Raw genomic sequence first — 26,258 nt, forward strand, 5'->3', positions numbered from 1 at the left:
CATTTTGGGGCCAAATTTTAATTAATTGTAAATACTGGCATTTTCAAGTGATTATTTTTAATTACTTAATACATGCTACATTTTATTAAAAAACCATGATTCAGTAATTAATTCAGGAGTAATGAAATCACCACCATATAGCAGAAGTGTAAACTCATTGACAGGCACACACTAAAGAGAATGCATATTTTGCTAGGTTTTGGAAAAAATTCTTTACATTCCAGCAGCCCTCTCCTTAGTAAATGATTCAACAATTGTTAATTAACATTTATATTAAGCTGTATATTTATATTAAGCTGTATATGAGTGGATGTGTGTGTGTGTGTGTGTGTGTGTGTGTGTGTGTGTGTGTGTGTGTGTACCCGTCCTTTTTTCCCCCTAAGGTAAGTCTTTCCGCTCCCGGGATTGGAATGACTCCTTACCCTCTCCCTTAAAACCCACACCCTTTCGTCTTTCACTCTCCTTCCCTCTTTCCTGATGAGACAACAGTTTGTTGCAAAAGCTTGAATTTTGTGTGTATGTTTGTGTGTCTGTCGACCTTCCAGCACTTTCAATTGGTAAGTCACATCATCTTTGTTTTTAGATATATTTATATTAAGAAATGCGGACTTCAGATTTTCAAAATTTTTACACTACTCACTCAGTTACTGGCAACAATGCCAATAAGCTACAAACGGTTTATACTTACCAGCACATGGAAATCTGATCTTGAAGTGGTTTATTCAAAAGAGAAAAAAAACTAATGATAGTGTTACAACACTGACTATTTCCAAATGCTACAGGAGAACGAACTGTAGCAGTAGTCTGACCTTATGTCATATTTTCCATAAAGTGCTTTTGGAGTACAGTTCTTATTAGTTCTTTCCAATTTTTAAATACTTTATTTTCTGTTACTATTACAATGCTCACTCATCCAGACAAATATGAGTACCACACTTACGTGAAGCCAACTGCATTTACACTGGATCTGCTCCTGTTACAAAATTTACATTCCAATCTCCAATATGAAGGTAAACAAATTACAACCCATCAGGAAGAAAAAAAAAAAACTTTATTTATACATTCTTTCAGAATAACTAAGAGGAATCACCCAAATAGTCTACAAGCAGAACTTACAGCATTTCAAACTATCATCATTTCTTGCAATAAAACAGTTCATTATTTTCCTATTGAAGGCTAAAAGAAAACAATAGATTTCACAACAAATGTTATACCAGAATAAATAAATAAAACTTGTGACAAATAACAATAAAGCATTATTGCCTTTCCTTAAATGCAGAATTTGTATTTTAATAAATACATGGTTTCTGGTTGTAAAACTGTAATCAATACCAGAGGGGGAGGGGGTGCGCAGATAACCCATTCTATGGTTTTATCTTGCTTATAGTCAAGAAATGTTTTCTAATCATATAAACTGCTGTCAGTTTCATCAGCTGCAAGGCTATCATTTCAACAAAAAAGTACAATCTGTATAAGATGCCTGGTTCTAATAATTCATTGGATTTAATTCTTTATAATATTTGATCCTGTGCACAAAATCTCCCAAGGCTTAAAAGAAAACCGAATTTTAGTTACTTATTACATTGCTTCCTATAAATACCTTCTTTCACAGTGTGCACACTACCACCTGTTGCATGAGAAGAAACAACACAGCTAAGGCAAGTTGACAAAATCATTTTTCTTAATTGTATCACCAAAGATCACCTACTGTGTAGAAATATGAAGCAGTCATACTGCACATCGTCACAATAATTACAGTGCTTGTACCAGTTTCGTCAATGAGGATGATAAACATGAGTAATGTCTTTATATTTATTACTCCATCCACCTATTACCTATGAAACGCAATGGATATGACCATAATCATGACATTCTGTATCAAGATGCTCTCTCAAGCTCCCACTTTACATACAAAAATGATGAACATTTATAGAGCTTTAGCGTGTCCCTCTTAGAATTTGAACAAAACCCTAACTCAGCACTCGGGCAACAAAATTCATATCTTAACATTACTACCCACTCTAGCTTATGATGTAAACACATTGCACAATGAAACAGTGGGAACAGAAATTAACAAATGCCTCAACAAATGACACCAAATGAAGCAAAAAATATTTTGCCATCTGCTCTTACATTTCTCATACACAAAATAAAGTTTGTGTGAAGTAAGATGATCAACAAATAGAGATAAGCTTCATGCTAACAACTCACCACTAGTGGTGTCCACTGCAAACCTACAGGCAATGGAAAAAAGGAAATTTCAGTAAAATGACTTCAAAATTCAGTCAAAGAAACAATAAGAAGAAAATACAGGCAACATTTGCCATTTAGGTACAAAAAAGTATGAAGAAATGATCAAGACAGAGAGGGCTGGCTTCACTGTATTAGAAGTATGTTGCTTATTTTTTGTTCTTATTGTTTCTCTGATTGAATGTTAAGGTTCTCCTTTTATTGAATTTCCTTTTTCCACTCAAACTAGTACCAAAAAGTTGCACAGACTATTTAAGCAGAGATGGCAAGATGCGACAAGGAACTAGTCTTTGAAAAAGCTACCTGGTAATTTCTAATGTACTTCACACAATAATTTATTGAATGCTACAGATTAAGATACAAATGCATAGTCTCATCAAACCACAGCAAATGGTTATCATTGACTTGACATGGCTGGAAGCTTGAGAACATTTTGATATTTTTTCATGTTTGAAAAATTAGATTTCCATATCTAGTGAAGGGAGTTATAGAGCACCAGTTGTAACTGTTCAGCACTGTTACGAAGCTTGCATTTGTAGTGCTAATAAGACAAAACTAACCACTCTTTGCTATGTCGTGTTTCTAGCCAAATGATTCGGGTACACCACTGGCACCATTTAAAAAAGGGAAATATTATCCTTCATTCCTACCAGTCAAAATTTGCACATTTTTCACCTCTCTAAATTTGCCTAAATGTTACTGTCACCCTTTAAATATTATCAAAGACAGTACATACTATTAACAGGCAAGAAAATTTAAGTTTCAATAATACTCCCACCAGCAGAGAGAACTACTACCAACCAGATTATTTAGCACACAATTGGTACATCAATAACATACATCTGCTTCTTACAACATGGTCCAGAACTGAATGGTATAATCAACTTCTGTACAACAGTAACAAACAGCTCTTTAAAAGGAGGAGCTGGATGTGTTAATGAGCTACCATCACAACAAATGGAAGTATCATTGTCAAGATTTGACCTCTGCCAACACATCCAAATAGTATTTAAACATATCTATAGCATATAACAACACTCACCCATAACCGCATCCTTCACTCTGGATTTTGTCAGAAATGTACAATATTCAACAGTAGAAGATAATTCTGGGTGTAATCACATTGGCTGCCTTTTGTATGTACTACAATAGTGCCAATAAAATAGTACTCTTCAGATGAATTCTAATTCATGTATTTCACAAATTAATTATAAATCTCTAAGTTCATTTGTATAAAAAAGATATCTGTGTTACTACTAATAGTAGTGGCTTCTCCAGTTCAGTGTGTAAAATCTTACTTTCTAGTTACTGTCATCCAGAATTTATTCTTAACTGTACAACACAGGATTTAACAACATGATCCCCTTGCAGTATCAAAAAACTGACAGTCATTTCATATCCATTCAGGAAGGCTTTGACTTAATTACCTACAGGCACACTCACACAAACTGGTGTATCCCTTTGTACCTACCTTTGAATTCTAACACCAAAATCTAATAGGTATTTATGGCTCATTTTGCAAAAACACGTGGCAGTCAACATACGACGCTCCAGCATGTATTCATATAATGACTTATTTTGTGGTGTGATCTAAAGCTACTCATGGAAACTAACAAAATGGAATGCTAACTACACTGTCTCCAAGTACTTCATTCTTCCAAACCACAGTACACCGTTAAACAAATTACCGAACTGGTTTCAGTTCTTTCACAAGGAAAGAACTAGGAGATACAAAGGGAGCCCCAGTGCAGTTGCCCACAAAGAATGTCCCTGTATTGCTTGTTAACAGTGCAATAAAACTGGTGAATATGCACTTGTAAATAAAAAGGAAAGAAACATGAAAATTAAGCCCAAAGAGCTTTGCTCACCTTGCACTAACAATATTGAAGTACTAACAAAGGTACCAAATTTCACAATTGCATAGAGGCCAGAAATTTGTTTCTGGCTTGATGGACATTAAATTTACAGTGATAATTTAAAAGAAAAAAAGAAAGAGATATGTACAGTCTGCACAATATGCATGAAATGACCATGCTTGAAATATAAAATGTTCTTACCAGCTGAAATCAACAGAATCCCTCTTAATGTATGTTATATACTACTTACACACACACACACACACACACACACACACACACGCACACACACACACACACACACACACACACACACACGATCATGCAATGACAGACCACAAACAGGTCACAGTCTAATTATTTGCAGCCGTATCAGCGATCAGGCTCCATTTGCTTCCAGAATAGGGCAACATAGGTATTGCACAAGCAGACTCCTTTTCCTATCCCTATTGTCAATTTTAGTCAAAAAAATCTCCAGAGCAGGGATTCCTAGAATCTGCCTACAGCCCGGTTCCGGGCAGCTACACCGGTATCCTACGGGTGTCGAAACAACCTCAGAGGCTCCGTCTCCGTCGCATCTCCCATTACAGCCCACCACTATCCCGATCCGTCACTCCCGTACCGGGTACGTGCACAATATATCGAGCCGTCTCTCGGTCCCCGGGAAACTGCGTGCGTCGGTTCAAAATGGGAACAGTGGCACAGGGTCCTTTCAAATCGAGCCCCGGAAAGGCGGAGTTCCTCTCGGAAGGGCGAGGTCGGTGACCGCAGCACACTACTGCATGCTGGCCGCCGCCGAGGAGGAGGAGACGATGGAAGTGCCGGCCGTAGAACTGAGCATACTACTGCCGGTCAGGTCCTGGTAGCTGAACTGCGAGAAGTACGGCCCCGTCTGCTCCAGCTCCTCCGCGATGCTGTTCAGAGCGCTGTCCGAGTGTTCGGGGGGTGTCAGCTCCACACTCTCACCGGTGAACTCCGACTCGAAGTACCGGGTGTCTGTATCAGAGGTCACTTGTGGCTTGAAAGGTGGCTTGATCTGTAAACACATAAATAATGCTGCATTGAATTCTAACTTATTTACCTTGTATAATGATATAAAACACTGTCTGAAATGGTAACATCATCTCTGGAATTTTTATTTACAGTGTGTGCAGGGCCATTAGATATGCAGTCGACAGGGCACATGTGGGAGGGTGGCAATAGTGGGAGTTGTGGGCGGGTGCTGTAGGAAAAACGCCAAGCACTGGAGGGCAAGTGCCGTTCTAAACTGAAGGTTATACTCGTATTTCTTGTAAATATTAAGTGGAGATCCTCCGTGCCCACACTTGTACGGTCACCGTTCGAAACGATCTACTGTCACCTCTGCTTTGGTTAGTATCTAAAAAGAACGTATCTGGAACCAATATCTTTTAAAATCTTTACCTTGACAAAGTGCTTACCACTGAAACCTGCATAACTAACACATTTTTGTTACATCAGGCATTCCTCATTCACATGGAGCACTTTAAAACATTGTTGTTAAAGCCATCCATTTGTGTTACAGGTTCCTTGCGATTTCGATGCTTTCCAGGCGACACGAAACCAACTGTTTCTACGGTTCCTACAGCTCTGACACTTTCGTTTACAATTCTCTTTACAGTTCTCTTGCCGACACCACACGGTTCTGGAGCCCATTCTTGTGTTTTCAAATGTCAACAGTAGGAGACCTGCTTTCCAATTCACATTTGAAAAAGTTATAAATGCGGTAAATAATCCACCTCACCTGCTAGTGAAACATTTCGATTTATTGCCACCACTTGACTTTTCTTTTAATCCCGTTCAAACATTTACAAGATACACATTCACAGCTATACTGCTGCAAGAAAAAAAGGAAACAAAAAAAATTGATAGTTGAATGAATAATTCGGTTGTCGCGAAGTACAGCAATAGTGCAGCATGTAGGAGTTATTCTTGCTCCCTAGCGGTAACACTATGCTAAACGCTCAGACAGAGAATGAATATTATTGGCCGCCAGTGACTAGTGGAGGGGGATGTGCAGAACGGCTGAAAATTGAGCCGACTTCTTACGTGACACGAGCTTTAAGCATAGATAGTGTCACGTGAGTACTGTGTATGTTACAGGACATGCTTCTACACATCCACAAAAATTAAAGTTAATGCAGACAAATAATAAAAACAAACCTATAATGCTCAAATACAGCATTTAGCATCCTGCTTGACACAGTAACATCATTTAAGTACTTGGGCGTAACACTGCAAAGCGATACCAAATGGAACAAGTATGTGAGGATAGGGGTAGCGAAGGCAAATTGTTGACTTCAGTTTACTGGTAGAATTTCAGGAAAGTGTGGTTTATCTGTAAAGGAGACTGCATATGGATACTAGTGCAATCAGTTCTCGAGTATTGCTCGAGTGTTTGGGATTCACACCAGGTCGAGTCAAGGAAAGACATAGAAGCAATTCAGAAGCGGGCTGTTAGATTTATTACCAGTAGGTTTGAACACCACACATGTATAACAGATATGCTTCAGAAACACAAATGGTAATATATGGAGGGAAGACAACATTCTTTTCACAGAATGCTATTGAGAAAATTTAGAGAACTAGCATTTGAAGCTGACAGCAGAATGATTCTAATAGGCCTGCCTAACTACACTCCGTGTTAGGACCACAGAGATAAGATACGAGAAATTAGGGTTCATACATAGGTATGCAGACAGTCATTTTTTCCTTGCTCTATTTGCAAGTTGAACAGGAAAGGAAATGACTAGAAGTGGCACAGGGTAACCTCTGCCATGCACCATACTGTGGCTTGCAGAGTATGTATATGTAGATCTAATAATTACTATGTTATAATGAAAAGTGTACAGAGGGGCCGTAGAAATACTGAAGTACAAGAACAATTTCAACAGACAAGAAGAGGGACTAAAATTAGACAAGTTCTGGGCCTCAGAGATAAATAAAATGAACAGTAACTCTTCCTCGCAGCAAGCTCCATAGCGTACAGTGGCGTAAGTCGGTGATCTTAGGCAGCAGTCTGGTGTCCGTCAAGAACCGACCATTGAATGGTTACATGTAAACATTTTAGTTTGTTGAGGCTGTTTGAGTCTGTAACTGCTTTGCCAGTCTGTAAGGCATCTAATGATGTCTGTAGTGTTTTTATACAAAATTTTGCCTCAGACCACAGTCTAATGTCCGTAATACAAATATTAGCAATATTGACTCTATATATAACACAGAATGATGATTAAAAAATATATAAAAAACAGGAAAAACTGTGAGAGAGTATAAAAAGAAATAAAACACAATACACTGAAAAATTCTCATCTACTTAAAGGAAGTCCTGTAAAAACTAACAGTAAATAGCACTGAATTCGGTGAAATAACACTTAAATTGGCCAGAACATAATCCCCCCAACACCACCACCATCCTTAATTATAAGTAAACAGTTTTAGCCTCTTTGTATTGAACATGTTCGCTCAAGATTACACCACTGTCTAGTTTCGGTTGGTTGGTTGGTTGAGTTAAAGGGTCTGAACTGTGAGGTCTTCAGTCCCTTCATCCTATAGGTATTGAACCAGGAATAACTCTCAGAAGGAGGATACAGAAGGCAATCCTGGGTAGCCCAACTGTAAGCAAGATACCAGAAGACAAAAAGAAAAATCAGGAGAAAAAGGAGGTGAGTGCGAGGGGGTAATGTGGGTGAGTCCCTCTGTCAAGAATGCAGTTGGAGGTCCCCAGATGGGATGCAGTGAAGTTAAGGAAAGATAAAACGTTAAAAATGGCAAATGTAAAAGAATAGGCAGAATAAAGAGATGTTAAGGGTAGGGGCCGGGTCAGGCAATGTCACTGAGCAAGGGCCACTGTGGGACACCTGGGCCAGAGCAGATGTGCTCCACCTCACAGGGTGAAACGTAAAACCAGGTCAACGGTTTTGGCACCGTCCGTCAACACCACAGTAGCGTGTCACGTTTAAGATATCGCCGCAAACCACCCAAATTTGGGAGTCTAGCAGGATGTGGGCCACTGTCAGGTGGACACCACATCAGCAGTAAGGTGGGTCCCGACGTCAGAGAAAGTAGCTGTGTATCAGCCAAACACGGCCAATGCACAGCTGAGGAAGAACACTGGTTTCCGTGCAAGAAATGCGAAGAAAAGACTGCCACACAGTTGTAGTCTCTTTTATTGCTCTCAGTTTGTTTGGGGAGTCCAAGATGAACCATTACAAGTTCTGCACATCCGACAATTCCAAAACTGGCATCCCGTCAGCCAACATTGCCAAGCAGTCGGCACATCCATTCCCTGGGATCCCAACATGTCCACGAGTTCAAATGAAGTTAACTGGCCATCCAGCTTGATGAAGGTCAGAAAGAAATCCTGGATAGTCACTGCTAATGGGTGATGGGTGATGAGCAGCACTGATCTGTAGTCCGAAGGCTGCTCAGGGAGTCACCGCAGACTAAAAGCATCTTGCCAGTGCAAGAACAAGTGTGGCTAAGGGCTCGTCTGATGGCCACTGCATCCATTCAGCAAGGGGTGTAGTTCACTGAACCTTGTATGTGTGTATGCAATAAAGAGACCCTACAGTTGCTGCTATACTGTTGATGGCTTCTACAAAAGAAGGGACACTTAATACAGAGCCCCATGGCACCTCACTCCCTTGATTGTTGGGGTTACTGTGGAAAGCACCAACTCTAACCCAGAAAGTGCTGTGTAGCATCAAGTGGATGCGGTCTGGTCCTGGTGCTGTATCAGGGCAAAGTGCTAGGGCACTGAAGAATTCTCATTCACTGAATGTAGCACCATAGGGCTCCAGGTGTTGTGAAGTGCAAGATAAACGCAGTTTCTCAATCCACTGTTTAACAACATGAAAGGTAGTTTGATAGTTTTCAGACACAGAGTCTCAAGAATAATGAAGAGCAAAGTTTTCAGTTATGGTGTCCGGTTCAGTGTCAACAGCACTGTTCAAGGAAATACCAAGTATACCTGCAAAGGACTGGTATTCAAAGAAATTAGAATCTTCGTCCAAACCTGTGAAGTTGGAGTATGTGGTCCATTGGTTGAAACATACCATTCCCAGCATTATTAAATGGCAGACCTGGACATGGAGCCATTTAAAGGCAATGAAGTGCTTGATCGACTGATGCCACTTACGAAGTTGGAGAGCCCATCTATGATCTCGAACGGCCTGAGTGACTTCCAAAGTCCAAACATCCACCAGGATACTACCTTCCAACAGGATGATCTCAAAAAATAGAGAATCGCTAAGTCGGCTCCCGATAGAATGACTGCTGTTGCATTCTGGACAGCCTCGTCAATGTCTGCATTTAATGGGGAGCTCAGAATGACAGCGGAGGTGAAACCTTCCCAGTCAGCATTGTGGAGAGCCCATCTAGGTGGACACCAAGGTGAGTAATGCTGAGGGAGGGGCGGGAAGGTCAGGAAGTGGCTGCTACCACACAGGTCATCGTGGGCCCTCCAGTGAATGGATGGGAGAAGACCAGAGCTGCAAATAGAAAGATCAATGGCCGAGTAAGTTTCATGTGCCACTATGAAGTGTGTGGTGGCTCCAGTACTAAAGAGAGAGAGGTCAATATCTGCCAGTAAGTTTTCATTGTCTTTACTGCAGCCAGTGATCGTGGTTCCACTGCACAAAGGGTTATGGACATTGAAGTCAGCAAACATTAGGAAAGGCGGGCAGGAGGGGGGGGGGGCTCAGAAACCAATGCACACAGTATGTTCTGACGCACTCCACCATCGGGAAGGAGACAAACATTACAGGTGGTAAAAAATCCCGAAATGCTTCTACCTAAACAGCCACAGCCTCCAAAACAGTATCAAGAGTCACTAGCTCAGTGTGTACAGAGTTCTGAACATATGTGCAGTCTCCACCTGACACACCTATCATAATCGGCATGATTGTTAAAATACCTTGGTAGCCATGAAGGGCAGGGGACCGTGTCGCTGCAAACCAAATTTCGTGAAGGGCAACGGAGAAAGTAGATTTCATAGCTCAGCCAGGTAGTGGAATAAACCACTGAACTTCCACTGGAGACTCATGCTGTAAATATACTGTGAGGACGTGAAGGGTCCAAGCAGCAGGTTATGTCCCAGGATCACCTGCTGCCACTGGTTGAGAGAGTATGCAATGAAGACACAGGTTCCGAGACATGTTGTGTGGTAAGATCTGGAGCCTCAGGGACCACCAGAATTGCTGCCACGGCCACACAAACAGAACATGTGTGATTCGGTGGCATGAGGGCCACCAAAATTTCCTTCATCTTTGAAGACTATTTCTTTTTGTGTTTCTTTTCTTTAGGGGGTTTGAATTACTGTGAGGGATTCCTTGAATTAGTTTCAGGGGCAGAAGAAGATCATGAAGCAGCCTTCAGTCACTAGCTCATATCTGACTGAAGACCGGCAGAAACATTTGAGTGTCCCAAGGCACCCCTCGCTGGTGTGAGAAGTCAAATGAGGTTTATGCATCTCCGACTGAGGAATGGGGCCCCGTGGTAGCCCAACACATGCTCATAAACAAAAGGGTTGTGAGCCCCATGAAGGATGTCTAGTTTTCAGCAACACATTTGATTGAGTAGCATGGAACATAATGAACTGCTGATTAGTTACTCTCTGATGTGTATACATCTTACGTTGTTATCTCTGCCTAACACTAACTGACTTTGTACAGCCAAAGTTGTATGTTAACCTTCATAAACAACAAATCTATGCATCAAGTTACTCATATCATTGATAACAGCCATGAACTGCATTACCATCAATGGTGACATCCTAATAAGGACATTTATTTTTATCCTGTTTGTATTGCATAGTACAAAATCAAATCTTCCCAAAATCTACCCTTTTCCCTAGACCTCTCCAGTCCTTTTCCTTCACCCCTCTTCCTTCCCCTTCAACCCTTCTGCCTGAAGGAGGAGCCACTGGCTCCGAGATCTTGCCAAATTACAACCATCTTTCACGTATGTGTTCTGCCGCCACTTTTTATCTATCCAATTAAATTATGAAATCAAATCTTCTATGTACAGGGACATCGACAGGCTGAAAACATCTCGTACATACAGTTGTTTTCCTACAATTTTCTTCTTAGCACATTGTATTACAGTAAATTTTTGAAGATTCTTGACAATGGCACATATGCCAAAATTGCAACATCACAAGAAAACAGATACAGCCAAATGTAGAAAATCACTTCAAGTAACTAAAGAGAAAATGAGATTTAGTAGTAGTGTTACATTTCCGTAACACGAACTGAAAGTACTGCAGTGACAGTAGCTCACCTTCTTCTGCACAAGGTCATTCCAGTTTATGGAACGAAAGAACGGGTGAGCCATGATCTCCTTGGCATCCTCCGGCCCTCCACCGAGCCGTTTGGTGGGATCCTTAACGAGCAACCCACTTAGGAGGTCACGGGCATCATTGGAGATGCTCCGTGGGAAGCGTACCTGCATACAGGAGAAGAAATTTACACTACCATTCCCAAATGATTGCCAACACATTGTTCAAAAAATGTTGGCACTACTCATTTGCCTTTAATTCTTTTATTACTTCACCACAGGAAAAAAAATCTCTTGGTAAACATCAGTGTGATTAAAAAGCATAATAGACACACAACATTTTAAAATTATTGTAGCTAGAAAAAATATACAAGGAAATAGATGATGCGCATAAGATCTACGACACTGCCAAGCTTTTTGGTGAATCCTCCTTCAAAGCTGCTGCTTCTTTTTTTTTCTTTTTTTAATAAAATCTCACACACAAGTGCCCATTACTTCGATCCCAGTCTGCAACGCAACTGGAATGAAAGGTCGTATCAGGTGGAACAGATGAGGACAGCGAGATGTAACTATAGCCTGCATGAAGTAGGATGGCACTTCCATGCCTTCCACGTGAAGAGGCAGAACAGCATGGAAATTTGGAGAGGATGAGACCTGCGCATGCATAGCAGCAAAGAGCAGGTAAACGAAGTCAACGTTACTGAACTGTGCTGATGAGAACAACAATCAGGATCATTTGCCTACGGTATAATAAATGTTAAAGCTGATTTCGATTAATCATTATGAGAGAAATCTTGTTTCACACCTTGACGACATTGCGTTCACTGCTCCACAGCTTGTCCGTGTGATGTTGGAGGGTGAGAACAGCTAACACAGCTTTGTGAAGCTATCAAGAACAATGTTTCTTGAAATGACAACTGTCAAAAACAACAAGGTTGAAACTTCCTGGCAGATTAAAACTGTGTGCCCGACCGAGACTCGAACTCGGGACCTTTGCCTTTCGCGGGCAAGTGCTCTACCAACTGAGCTACCGAAGTACGACTCACGCCCGGTACTCACAGCTTTACTTCTGCCAGTACCTCGTCTCCTACATTCCAAACTTTACAGAAGCTCTCCTGCGAACCTTGCAGAACTAGCACTCCTGAAAGAAAGGATATTGTGGAGACATGGCTTAGCCACAGCCTGGGGGATGTTTCCAGAATGAGATTTTCACTCTGCAGCACTTGCCCGCGAAAGGCAAAGGTCCTGAGTTCAAGTCTCGGTCGGGCACACAGTTTTAATCTGCCAGGAAGTTTCATATCAGCGCACACTCTGCTGCAGAGTGAAAATCTCATTCTGGGAACAACAAGGTTGTTCAAACTGCTTGCAGTAACTGCCATTTTCGATTTGAACTGTATTATAAGAAAAAATTTATTACACAATAAAATTAACTTCAAGCAGACACCGAAATCATTATATTTGCTTGACAACTGCTTCTACTTGTGGAATTTTTAAAAATGTGTACAAAGCGTATATGTGGGTGTGCTTGATTGTAGTCAAGTGTAATCACTGTGCGTATAAGAGAATTACTGGTAGAAAAGACTAATGTAAAAGACTGTTGTAAAAATTGTCAGTATGCTGACATTTTTCACTGTCAGAGGGCACTTTTGAGTGTAAGCTAACTCTTTAACATTACAGTGAGGGTCTGCATTTACAATTCATTGAACAGGAAAGCAGTTAACTGTCTTCTACAAATAACTTGAGGCAATGCTGACCAATAAGATCAAAAACCATTGATATATCGACAAGTAACAATCCCTGTTATTTTAAGGCATTTTCCAGTTTATCTCTTGAAAATGACAGGGGTTTACCTGTAGAAATATCACAGTCTTTGATCAATTAATCTGGCCGCAGTCTCGTGAGTTATTAGAGCATACAACACACTGGGGAAAAGGCTACAAAGTTCTCATACACTATGTATGCAGTTGATATGTAGACAAACACATTTTTAAAACCACGAGTCCTTAAAACTTATTACTTTACTTTGTTCCAAATTCTACATCATACACCACTGTCACTGGTAGTCTATGTCCAAACCATCTAATTGTAAACTTAAATGATAGGTTCAATCCTTATAGTCATCTTCACCTCCATATCAAAATAATCTTTGTGATGCTTTTCAGCATGCCGCACTGACTGTGCCCATACTAAAGAGAGGATATTGTGTATTGCTTTACTGCCGACGTTAATTCCATGGGATTATACTGACAGTGATATGTGGGTAACCCCAAAACTCTGTGACCACATTCACGTGCACGAAAGTAAAGTTCGTACGTTGTGTGGTGTGATTTATACGAGGGTCACTCCAAAAGAAATGCACACTATTTTTGGAAAAAAAAAAGTTTTCATTCTGCATGTGTAAAAGTTTTACAGTGTGTAGATACATCCTTCCCGCTTGTTTTCAAACTTAGTTCAAACTCTTCCCGTGAGTGGCGCCGTCACAGCATGTCTTCAAGATGGCTGCTACACTTGATGTTCGTCAGAAGCAACGTGCTGTCATAGAATTCCTGTGCTGTGAAAACGAGACAGTGGGAAACATACACAAGAGGTTGAAAAAGGTGTATGGCGATGCTGCTGTTGATCGCAGTACAGTTAGTCGGTGGGCAAGCAGGTTACGTGATGACAGCGGGCACAGTAATATTGAGGATTGTTCTCGCAGCGGCAGGCCTCGTACTGCACACACTCCGGACAATGTGCAGAGAGTTAACAAATTGGTGACTGCTGACAGTCGCATCACAGTGAACGAATTGTCACACTATGTTGGGATAGGGGAAGGAAGTGTTTGCTGAATACAGAAAGCGTTGGCGTTAAAAAAGGTTTGTGCCAGGTAGGTTCCCAGGGTGTTGACAGTGGCTCACAAAGAAACAAGAAAAACGGTATGCAGCGAACTTTTGGAACAGTACAAGAATAGTGGAGATGAATTTCTTGAAATAATTGTGACAGGTGATGAAACATGGCTCCATCGTTTTGCACCAGAGACGAAGAGGCAATCAATGGAGTGTCATCATGCAAATTCACCCAAGGACAAAAAAATTCAAAACCACACCTTCTGCTGGAAAAGTTATGCTACGGTGTTTTTCGATTCCGAAGGACTCTTGCTTGTGGACATCGTGCCATGTGGAACCACCATAAATTCCAATGCATATGTGACGACACTGAAGAAACTTCAAGCTCAACTGAGTCGTGTTCGACCACATCGGCAAAAGCAGGATGTTTTGCTGTTGCACGACAATGCACGGCCACATGTCAGTCAAAAAAGCATGGAAGCGATCACAAAACTGGGATGGACAACACTGAAACACCCGCCTTACAGTCCTGATCTGGCTCCATGTGACTATCATCTCTTTGGGAAACTGGAAGACTCTCTTCGTGGAACAAGGTTCGAAGATGATGACTCCCTTGTGCACGCTGCCCAACAGTAGCTCCAACAGGCTGGTCCAAAATTTTATCATGGGGGTATACACTTGCTGGTTCCAAGATGGTGTAAGGCAGTTGAGAGGGATGAGAAATGAAAATATTGTTCCTAAAGGATGTATCTACACACTGTAAAACTTTCAAACATGTGGAATAAAAGATGGATTTAAAAAAAAAAAAGTATGCATATCTTTTTGAGTGACCCTCGTATAATTAATGAGCTGCAGGAGTTCAGCCCAAGTCACATTTATAATGTGAGAAATATTTTTTATTTTTAAGCCAGGGCAAAGTATCCACTTTCCTGGTGCGTGTTCTCGATAACAGCTGATTGGTAACTGGCATGCAATTCGAAGCAATGTGTGGCAAATGCCACTCGTGAAGTTCTCGAATCTTTTAAGTGGGAGTTGTTTCCTCATCCGCCGTACAGTCCCAACCTGGCACCGAGCGACTTCCACTTATTGCCAGCAATGAAGAAGTGGTTGGCTATGCAGCGTTTTGATGACGACGCACAGCTTCAAGAAGAGGTAACCATGTGGTTGAAGGCGCAGGCGACCGAATTTTACGATGAAGGAATTTCCAAGCTCGTCCATCGCTACAATAAGTGCCTTAATTTAAATGGCAACTATGTAGAAAAGTAGTATTTAAGTGTGGCTTTCATCTGTATATAATAAAAAAAATTTCCAATACTTTATTTATTTTTAATTCCAAAACATAATGTACTTTGTGGATAGCCCTCTTATATTTAACTGGGAAACGGACAGGGAGTACTATTAAAATAGGCTGATGATCATCTGGGAAGAAACATAGTTTGAAGTAAATTGAAGATTAAATGTTGACTAACTGACAACCTCAGCTGCCGATAGGTGTTGTTGTTATACCTCTATGTGGACAGCTGAAAATGTGTGCCCTGACCGGGACTCGAACCTGGGATCTCCTGCTTACATGGCAGACGCTCTATCCATCTGAGCCACCGAGGACACAGATGAATAGCGCGACTGCAGGGACTTATCCCTTGCACGCTTCCCGTGAGACTTACATTCCCTTCCCGTGAGACTCACATTCCCAACTGTCCACAATTCTACATATATATTGTACCTTATAGACATTTGCCACCCACTCGTTACTCGCGCACGCTTTGGCGATTCCCGTAAGAGTTTGGGCAACCTGTGCGCATTCGCACAAACGAAGGTCAATGGCTGGGTATCCTGCAACTATATATACGAAGACAGTAACTAGTTCTCGAAAGAACAGTTACTGTTGATGACCGTGAAGCTTTTCCCTGGAATAAATTATGACTAACTGACAACCTCAGCTGCCGATAGGTGTTGTTGTTATACCTCGATGGTTGTCAGTTAGTCATAATTTATTCCAGGGAAAAGCTGCACGGTCATCAACAGTAACTGTTCTTCCGAGAACTAGTTACTGTCTTCGTATATATAGTTAAAGGACACCCAGCCATTGACCTTCGTCTGTGCGAATGCGCACAGGTTGCCCAAACTCTTACGGGAATCGCCAAAGCGTGCGCGAGTAACGAGTGGGTGGGCAAATGTCTATAAGGTACAATATATATGTAGAATTGTGGACAGTTGGGAATGTGAGTCTCACGGGAAGCGTGAAAGGGATAAGTCCCTGCAGTCGCGCTATTCATCTGTGTCCTCGGTGGCTCAGATGGATAGAGCGTCTGTCATGTAAGCAGGAGATCCCGGGTTCGAGTCCCGGTCAGGGCACACATTTTCAGCTGTCCACATCGAGGTATAACAACAACACCTATCGGCAGCTGAGGTTGTCAGTTAGTCATCATTTATTCCAGGGAAAAGCTGCACGGTCATCAACAGTAACTGTTCTTTCGAGAACTAGTTACTATCTTTGTATATAAATTGAAGATTGATGAATTTAGGAAATAACAGTGCGACAGTGATACAGGTGATTTAGCAATCCCGGAAATAGCATATTGTGGTAGCAGGGTGTATACACAGATGAGGAAAGAAATGAGTTCCCACATTCTTCCCGGATTTCATGGTTAGAAATACGCTTGTTCCTCTGGTTGAAAATACTCTATACCCCGGGTGAAAGTAATTTTTTTTTCCTGTTAAGTGACTCTATACTTTCATTTAGAGCAGGGCTTCACAACATACATGCTCGCGGAGCAAGCTGTGAGCAGCAAGGAGAGAGCACGGAGCAGCGCGAGCACGCTACCCCCATTACCGGACCAGAGCGGAGAGTGGGGAGAGTCACGTGGGGCACACAACAGCTGCCGGCAGTCAATGTAAATCCGCGGCCACCTGCAGGGATATCACTCACGAATTATTACTGCGGCAAATGAAACAAATAAAGGAGAATTTACATGTGCCACATAATTTTATTAGCTTAGTGTATACCTCTGCATTCGTATTAATTTGTGAACTGTTACACAATAAAAGGTGTCACTGAAGTGTGGGATTCTCGGTTATCTTGTACTTTTTGCCCTTTACAATTGAGTCTGCACTCGGAGTAATTGTTATTGTGCATTGTAGGCGCAGCGTGCAGTTTAAATTTCGATCAGGCAATGCGTTTCTCAGGCGCGTCTTGTTACATTTCATTGCAGAGAACAGTTGTTCACAAACATACGTGAAACCGAACGTTGATATTATTGTAGCCGCCAGTTTGTGCAAACGAGGAAATCTATCCTGAGGGAAGTGTCTGTAGAATTCCAAATTTTTTTCTTGTTCTGAAATTTGTCTCTGTATTCTCTGTCACACTTCAGGTCAATAATTTCTAGTTCCCGCTCAGGACGAATCTCTTCAATATTCGCTGAATATGGAGAGGAGAACAGATCAAAATCACTGTCTAGTGCTGTCGGATCTTGAAAGCGTTGATCAAATTCTTCCTTAAGGGCAACTAAACTATTTTAATAACGTTCACAGTCTTTGTAAACATCTTGCATGGATGATAATTTAGGAAAATGAGCTAGATTTCCTATTTCCAGCTGACTCACCCAAAGTGTCAATTTCATTTTAAAAGCTCGTATTCGATCTATGAAATGAGTAATTAGCAGATCTTTACCTTGTAGTAAAATGTTCAAAGCATTCAGATGGCTAGTTAAATCTGCTAAGAATGCGAGATCACATTCAGACATGCGCGTGCATTTCCCCTCCCTCCCTACTCCGCGACCTTGCACCTGCTCGCGAGCACGTGCCTGAGCAGACGCGAGTACTCGCGCTCAAAACCGGCCAGTTGTTAAGCCCTGATTTAGAGCTGCAAAACTCTTCAATCCTTTGCATGGAAAGGTGGAAGTTTTGTAGGCTGATGCACAACAACACCACACGCGCGATTCAATACATCGTCCTCCAGCGGACTTGTCTCCAAGGGCCTATTGTTGCCTCGGTCCCCTTATGGTCGTTCTCTGTGAGTATACTTTTTCGAATCCGACGCAAAACTGACAGTTAATTGTAACGTTCAGGTCCTCCTATTGACCATGGAACACACAAATTTCGTCGCGATTCAATACATCGTAATCCAGCCGACTTGTCTCCAAGGGTCTATTGCTGCCTCGGGCACCTTGGGGTCGTTCTCCTGTGAGTCTCGTTTCTCGAATCCGACGCAAACCTGACATTTAATTCTAACGTTCCGACCCTGCTAACGACGATGGAACACACAAATTTCGTCGCGATTCAATACATCGTCCTCCAGCCGACTTGTCTCCAAGGGTCTATTGCTGCCTCAGGCACCTTATGGTGATGTCCTGTGAGTCTAGTTTTTCGAATCCGACGCAAAACTGGCAGGTAATTGTAACGTTCAGAACCTCTTAATGACGATGGAACACACAAATTGCATCGAGGTTCAAAACATCGTCCTCCAGCCGATTTGTCTCCAAGGGTCTACTGCAGCCTCGGGCACGTTAGGGTCGTTCCCCTGTGAGTCTCGTTTTTCGAATCCGAGGCAAAACTGACATTTAATTATAACGTTCAAACCCTGCGCGCGCGCAAACCAATTGTTTGTAGACCAGCATTCGTCTGCGACGGCGATATCCAAAACGGCGACCCATTCTTGAATACTGCTATTCATATAATGAATGCGCGAAGTTGCATCAGCAGCTATTTATAGCTCAAGATACAAGCGCACGCTGTTAGTCGCCTGTACAAACTCGGCCACACAGAGATAACAGCGCATGAACGGCCCATGTTATTTTTCAATGGGCAAACTCGGCCACGCAGCCTTAGTCTTTTTAAAGGCTGAGCGGCGTCGTTGATAAGACGATTGCGTAACCACATCCAACTGCATATCTACTGTGAGAGGCCCCTGAGGGGGGGGGGGGGGCGGCCCCCCCCCCCACACACACACACACACGGAGGGCTCGAACCTCTGGCAGAGGGGGGGGGGGGGGGGTGAACCATGGCAAGGCACCTCAGACCGCACAGCTACCCTGCGCAGAACTCAACCCAATCAAAAATCTGTGGGTCTATCTCAACAAAGCTATTCGTGCAGCGGATCCTCAACTGAGAAATACGGCGCAGCTGACCACCGCACCTGAGTCGGCATAGTTCCCCATCCCTGTCAGTACTTTCTGGAACCTTACTGACTCCCTCCTTCCACAGCAGTCAATGAGGCCAAAGGTGGGTTATTCATGCTTTTGACAGGTGGTCACAATATGACTGGACAGTGTATAAAGAATACAATAACCGACTCAATCAGCTGATATCATTGCTGCCTTACACATGTATCAGCATCGCAATGCAAGCACCACAGTTCTGGGACATTGAAATAAAAGAAGCCATACTGATAGTTACTGATCATGAGTGTACATCGTATTTGACAAAACACGAATATTTTCTGAAACTTTAACATCAGTGTTCTAATGTATAAGTTTTGAAACTGTAACAAATAAGGTAATCAACACAGCAACCATTGTTTCTGATATGACATTAAAAAAAAAGGTTTCAAATCTGAGAGGCACAACCCACAAAAAAGAAGAAATATATACAAACAGTGCTGCACTCACAACAAGCTACTTGTCACTTACATCCTCCATCAGAATCAGTGTGAAGAGCACATCGTGGTCACGATTGTAGAAAGGCAGCCGACCGCACATCATCTCGTACATGACCACGCCGATGCCCCACCAGTCGACAGCACGCCCGTAGTCGTTGTCCTCGAGGACCTGTCCGGGGGAAAGCCAACAGGAACATGAGCGAGGCACACGAGAACGCACAACCTACAATAGCACCAGGTATGCATTCAGTCTGCCGTGCAAGTATCCAATCCAGGTTTAAAGCATCGCACTACCGGAATGAATGTAGCTGGCACACTTCCACTAAATAAAAAGAATGTACCTGATGCCTTGAGACATGCAAAACTGAAGAAGGGTGAACTCGTAGCATATCATTCACACGGCGTAATGGTATTGAAATGGATGGATAAAAAGCAGGTTGACTTTATTTCTACATTTCATAACGATGCAGTTGTTACGGCAACCAAAAGGAGCAATGAGGTAAGAAAGCCTCAGTGCATAAAAGAGTACACTAGCTTTATGGGTGGTGTAGATTTGAAGGATCAGAAACTACAACCTTTTCTCACGGAAAGGAAGAAACGTGTAAAGTGGTATATGAAAATGTTTAGAAGGATGATGAATGTTGCAGTGCACAATGCTTTTATTGTTTACAATGCTAGCGAAGAAACAACGGAAGAAATGCATATAAATTTCAAGCTTCTGCTCATAACACAATTGCTGGAAATTCACGGGAAGAACGTAACTTCACCTCAAAGTGGGCGACCTTCAAAAACTCCTGCGCTTGAACAGCTCACAGCAAGGCATTTTATTGAGAAGATCCCACCCACAGAGAAGAGTAAGCCTACAAAGAGATGTGCAGTCTGCTGCAAGAAGACAGGGAAACGTAAGGAAACATCATTCTGGTGCAAGGACTGTGGTGTAGGACTTTGTTCCGAAGATTGTTTCAAAATATACCACACTCAAAATTCATTTTAAGTGAGAATATATATTTTAATCGTAATAAATATGTATTGATACCAATTCCTGAAATTTTCGTAACATTTGAACAAGTAATTCCTATTCTTGAGGAATTTCACTGAAACGCTGCATCCTGGGGCCGGCCAGCCAGCCATAGAAACTACCGCCAGTAGGCAGGCACACGTCCCGAAACTACCGGCTTGAAGGGTTAATTAAGATATAACCAACTAAATCTGAATTCAACTGATTCTATACAAATGACATTGCAACAACTGCATACAGTTCTTATTCACGTGTGATCTATGGACAAACCTGATTCTACCCAAAACCATTACTTCAGAAGGTCTGCTATAAACACTGAAGGAAAAAAAGAGAAGCCATACCTACAGAATTTTATGGCACTGGTCCATGAATGACCATAAGGGACAAAGGAAAATCCCAGATGACACACGTGATCACCAGAATGGCAGTTCATGGTTTCCACCACCTTATTTGCAACAACACGTCATATCGTGAACCGAATGCAACATGCGAGTGCAAACTGTGTCAGTGAATATGCAAATGTTACCACACAGAACTCTGTACCAAAAGGACATGATCAATAAGTGACTATACAAACCTTGTACTTTCAACTTGTATGGCTATTTGGCTGCAATAAATTTATTATTATAAAAATATAAACACTTGAGGAGTCCATTGTTTTGTAATTGTGTTTTGTAAAGGGTAACATAAATAACTCGCAGTGGTTCCAAATATGACATATTATGCAAATAAATTCATAGTACAGTAGAGTCCTGTTAATCTCAACTAATTGAGATCGGAACTTGTTCGGATTACCGATTTGTTCGGATTAGCCGGAATTACGGTGAAGAGTTTCTCGAATGAAGTATACCAAGCAGCTAAGTAGGTACACCATGGTAACAAATGGGAACAAGTGTGGTAACAATGGCTCACTCTCACTCCCTGCCCTTGTTTTTGTGCACTGTTGAGACCTTTGTAGTGTCTGGGGGCATCGCACTGCCAGTTGGGGTGCTAAGTGCTGGGTTACGTTAGTTATCAATTGTTCAGGTGTAGTGGTGTACGTATTTTCATCATGAGTAAACACAAACATACATTAACTCTCAAAGAAAAACGGAATGTTTTGGAGTAGATGGACAATGGTGAGAATGTATCTAAACTGGCAACGGAACTGGGTGTTGGTAAAGCAACCATTTGTGATTGGAAGAAGAACCGAGTGAAGCTTGAACAGTCCTGTGCAACGTCTTCGGGAAAAACACTCCAAATTCGGCCGACTGAAACGGTCCCAGTACACTAAAGTGGATGAAGCTCTTTTCCTTTGGATTATGCAGGAAAGAAAAAGGGGAACCCTTTGAGTGGAGCACTGGTTCAGGAGAAGGCTCTTTACCTCAACAAGTTAATGAATGGTGACGAGTCTTTTAGTGCAAGTACAGGTTGGTTGGACAGATTCAAAAAACATCATGGAATCCGTTAGCTAACAATTACTGGAGAGAAGCTTTTTTCTGACTGTGATGCAGCAAAGGAATACATGGGTGAGTTTGAAAAAATTATAAGAGAGGGAAAGTATTCTCCCCAACAAATTTATAACACTGACGAGACAGGCCTTAATTTTAGGGCATTGCCAACAAAAAGCCTGGCATCAAAAGCAGAAGACCATGCTCCAGGTTTTAAACTGTGCAAAGATCGTATGACTTTATTAGCGTGCAGCAACACTACTGGTAATCACAAGCTGCCTTTAATGCTGACCGGCAAATCTGCTAGGCCCAGAGCTTTTAAAAACTGCAACATGAAGTCCCTGCCTGTATATTACCCCAACCAGAAAAAAAGCACGGATGGACGATAAGCTGTTCAAAGAATGGTTTCACTGCCAGTTTGTTCCCTCTGTTCGACAGTTTTTTAAGGAAAATCATTTGTCTCCCCATGCAATCCTTTTGACTGATAACACGTCATCTCACTCCAGCACTGAGGAATTACGTGATGGAGAAATTGTGGTGAAGTTTTTTTGCCGCCAAATGTTACGCCAATTCTACAGCCGATGGACCAGGGCGTACTGCCAACATTAAAAATGATTTACAGAAAACAATTTTTAAGAATGCTGATCCAAGTCGATAGCATTCCTTTAGTAGACAAAACAGAAAAGACTTACATGAAAGATGTTTATTGGGCTGCTGAGGCATGGCAGAATATTTCAGAAAACACTCTGATAAAATTGTGGAAAAACTGTGGACATCTCTTTAATTTCAGGACACCCTAGAGTTGAAAATGAAAATCTACTACAAATGATACAGACAATCCCTTGATGTGAAGAAGCTAGTGAAGGAGACACAGATGAGTGGATAGCAGCGGATGGGGAATGTATGAAGAACCTTACTAACATTGATTTAGTTGCTGCTGTGACTCGAGACCACAAAGAAGAGGACTGCTGTGACGGAAGTGACAATGAGCCTGAAAGCAGCAAAGGAGAGCTGAGCCGGTGCCACCCAGTGACTCAGCAGCAGAAGCCCTTGACCTCACACTACGTTATTTGGAGCAACAGCCCACTGCTACACCTGCTGATTTGATGTTTATGAGACGATGGCACAACTATGCATCATATAAAAGACTGTCTTCATTAGGCCAAAAAAACAATGACTGAATTTTTGTCATCTTAAAAGTGGGGATAAAATGTCCGCTGTATTTTAGTATGTTTGACAGATTTTCTTTCATTGTTATGTACTGTTTAAACCTAATGTTTTCTTGGCAATTTTTTAAATACATGTTTACTGTACTGTGTAAATAGTGTGTTTGTGTGTGTGCAGCAGTTTTCCATACTTAGACTTAACATTTATCACGTTCGGATTAGCCGAATGTTCAGCTTACCGGGGTTTGGATTAGTGGGACTCTGCTGTATAGTGGTTACATTCCTGCAACTGGCACTGCTAATCCCTCCATTTATTAAAAAATTTTTTACTGCTGCATTCAAATGTTATCAATTTCTAATTAATGCAACAAATGATGTTTAAATTGCTTCAAGCACGAGGCTTAACCAAAATCAATCACTACAAGATCACAGTTTTGTGGAAGTCAGATATACAGTTTGTTAAGCAGGAGCGTGGTCAGCATTACACACAAGTGATAAAAGATATTGCCTTAGTTCTTTCACACCTCATTACAAGGGAACCTTTGTCCTTTACGAAATGTCCATAAAATATTAGTTTACTTTGAATGCTTGACTAACATTTGCACCTGTTTACTAAGAATTTAAATCCATAGCAAATGTTATAAATTCATCGAAGATGTTTGATTGCAACTGCCAGACATTGGTGCATCGACAAAAATTAACAATGGATACTGCAGGAGGACAATAATGCGAGGCACCGCAGCAGGCATTGCAGTGACTACAAAAATGAGAACATTTGCAGGTACTGGATTTGTCCTCACAGCTGCCTGATGCTAATCCTATTCAAAATGTATGGTCTTACATAAAAAAAAAAAGTTGCAAGGAAAGATCTTCAATTGGAAACAGCTGTCAATGCAGAGCCAATGCATTTGGAGGTCTCTTCCATGTGAATACGCAGAAAACTTGGTTTTGAGCACAATTCAGAGATGCCAAGCAATTATCGGCACTGTGGGTGACTGGATGTATTATTAATTGGAAATGCATTTTTCTTTTGTTCATATATGATGTAAGGACATGTTTCAGTTTGTTGTCAAATAAATATTTCTATTGGTTAACCAACCACGATCTTACTTAACAGACTGTATCAAACATTTATTGTAATAACTATCAACTGATATTTTGAAAGTAAGAACAATTTTGCTTCCTTCAGAAGTTCAAAATTTTGAAAATGAATGTTACTCCATTTCACAATTCGCTTTTACACGATCAGCCGATTTCAGTGTGTGGTCATTATGGTGGTCTTTGCTGAAATTAGCTGATGTGCAAATGAGAATGGTGAAACCTACAATAAAATTCCAGCAGCTATGGACCAAAGCACAAAAGAATTAAAGGACACCAAGCTCTGTTTAGATTAAGCATTAGCATACGAACTAAAGTTATTGGTACATATTCAGAACAATAAAAAGAAACTAGTCAAGCACTGCCAACATACTGAAATCATGCCATCAGTTCAGTTGTGCTGTAACATGCACAACAGAGAGTACTGTTTATGTCATGCAAGCACACCACACAGACCCAATTGACCACTGTTCAGCATAAGCAACAACAGTAACTCCAACTCACCTCTGGAGCTAGGTATTCTGGTGTTCCGCAGAAAGTCTTTGTGGTCCGGCCATATGTGATGTCTTCTTTGCACAATCCAAAGTCGGCTATCTTTATATGACCATCTTTGTCGAGCAAGAGGTTCTCCAACTGAAATTAAGCACAAAATATTTTTGTACTGTAAATACACATTCTACGTCTGAGGGAATACTATGAACAATAAAGATGGAAACAATGTAACGACAGCTGTACATCCACTTCTATTATCTGCAAGCAACTGAAGTGCATGGCAAAGGGTACTTGGGATTGTACCACATGTTTGAGTTTCTTTCCATTCCTACCACTTAAACAGCGACCAAAGAGTGGCTGCTTAGATGTCTCTGGAAATGCTGTAACACCTAATGTTATCATAACATAAATTTGAGTTACAAACAAGGGAAACTCCAGGTAGGAATATCAACAATGTAGGAAAAAGACAGCTTGTACTACTACTGTTACACGTGGTTTTTAAATGAAACCACTTGAGTCATACGTACTTTTGAAATAAATTTATTACATTTTATGCTCTTTTTGGGTGTTATTTAGGACTCTAATTTGATTTTGGGATTATTAAGTTCATGGAAGTTTCGAGATGTGGGATTGTGTCTAGGAAAAATGGAAAACTGCTTTCAAATATGTCTGCTGAAATGACATGTGGCTGAAAACTTACGTCCCCGCAGTTCCAAAGTTAAACCAAAACTTTAAAACAACTGATTGTTTACTTTTTGACCATGTCTTCTTGTACTTGCGCTTGTGCTTGCTATGCTAATGAAGGTCAATTTTGTAAAAAAAAATTAAACACTGAAGTTTTTTTATACTGTTGGGACACTAAGGATTAAAGAAGCAAGAATGGATGGATGGTTGACGCTAACATTCTGTTTATGTAACTAGAAACGCAGCAGCATCTAAAGGGCTAGCAACACAGGTAAATCAGCTGTGATCTTGTTACAAAAAATGATTCCAGGAAAATATAGTGGAAGAAAGCAAGGGGAAACCTAAATAAGAAATGCTACGGTGTCGTTTGAAATTAGGACGAGAGCATTTAAAATGTAAGTGGTTTCCTCGCAAAGGGAATTTCTGACATCCCAGGTGCTCTACAGAATAAATCTTTCATTACAATATATGCTGATGATACACCTGTCATCTGCCAGAAAAATAGTGCAGTTAGTCTCAACACAGAGGGGCAGATCTTTATACAAAATTG

At 41.3% G+C, this 26,258-nt stretch overlaps 1 protein-coding gene across 1 annotated transcript in view; it reads right to left on the minus strand.

The window, feature by feature from the left end:
- Positions 1–864: 864 nt before the first annotated feature.
- The window catches only part of LOC126210054 (RAC serine/threonine-protein kinase), a 708,536-nt gene continuing 683,142 nt past the window's right edge, over positions 865–26,258 (minus strand). Inside the window, exons 7-10 of the mRNA XM_049939171.1 lie at positions 25,037–25,165; positions 19,852–19,989; positions 11,403–11,567; positions 865–5,142 (exon numbers count right to left, since the gene is read on the minus strand). Of these exons, the coding sequence (XP_049795128.1) occupies positions 4,882–5,142; positions 11,403–11,567; positions 19,852–19,989; positions 25,037–25,165 (693 nt within the window). The 3' untranslated portion in view covers positions 865–4,881. The remainder of the gene's footprint in view (positions 5,143–11,402; positions 11,568–19,851; positions 19,990–25,036; positions 25,166–26,258) is intronic.

This window comes from Schistocerca nitens, chromosome 10 (assembly GCF_023898315.1).
Source record: "Schistocerca nitens isolate TAMUIC-IGC-003100 chromosome 10, iqSchNite1.1, whole genome shotgun sequence".
NCBI lineage: Eukaryota > Metazoa > Arthropoda > Insecta > Orthoptera > Acrididae > Schistocerca > Schistocerca nitens.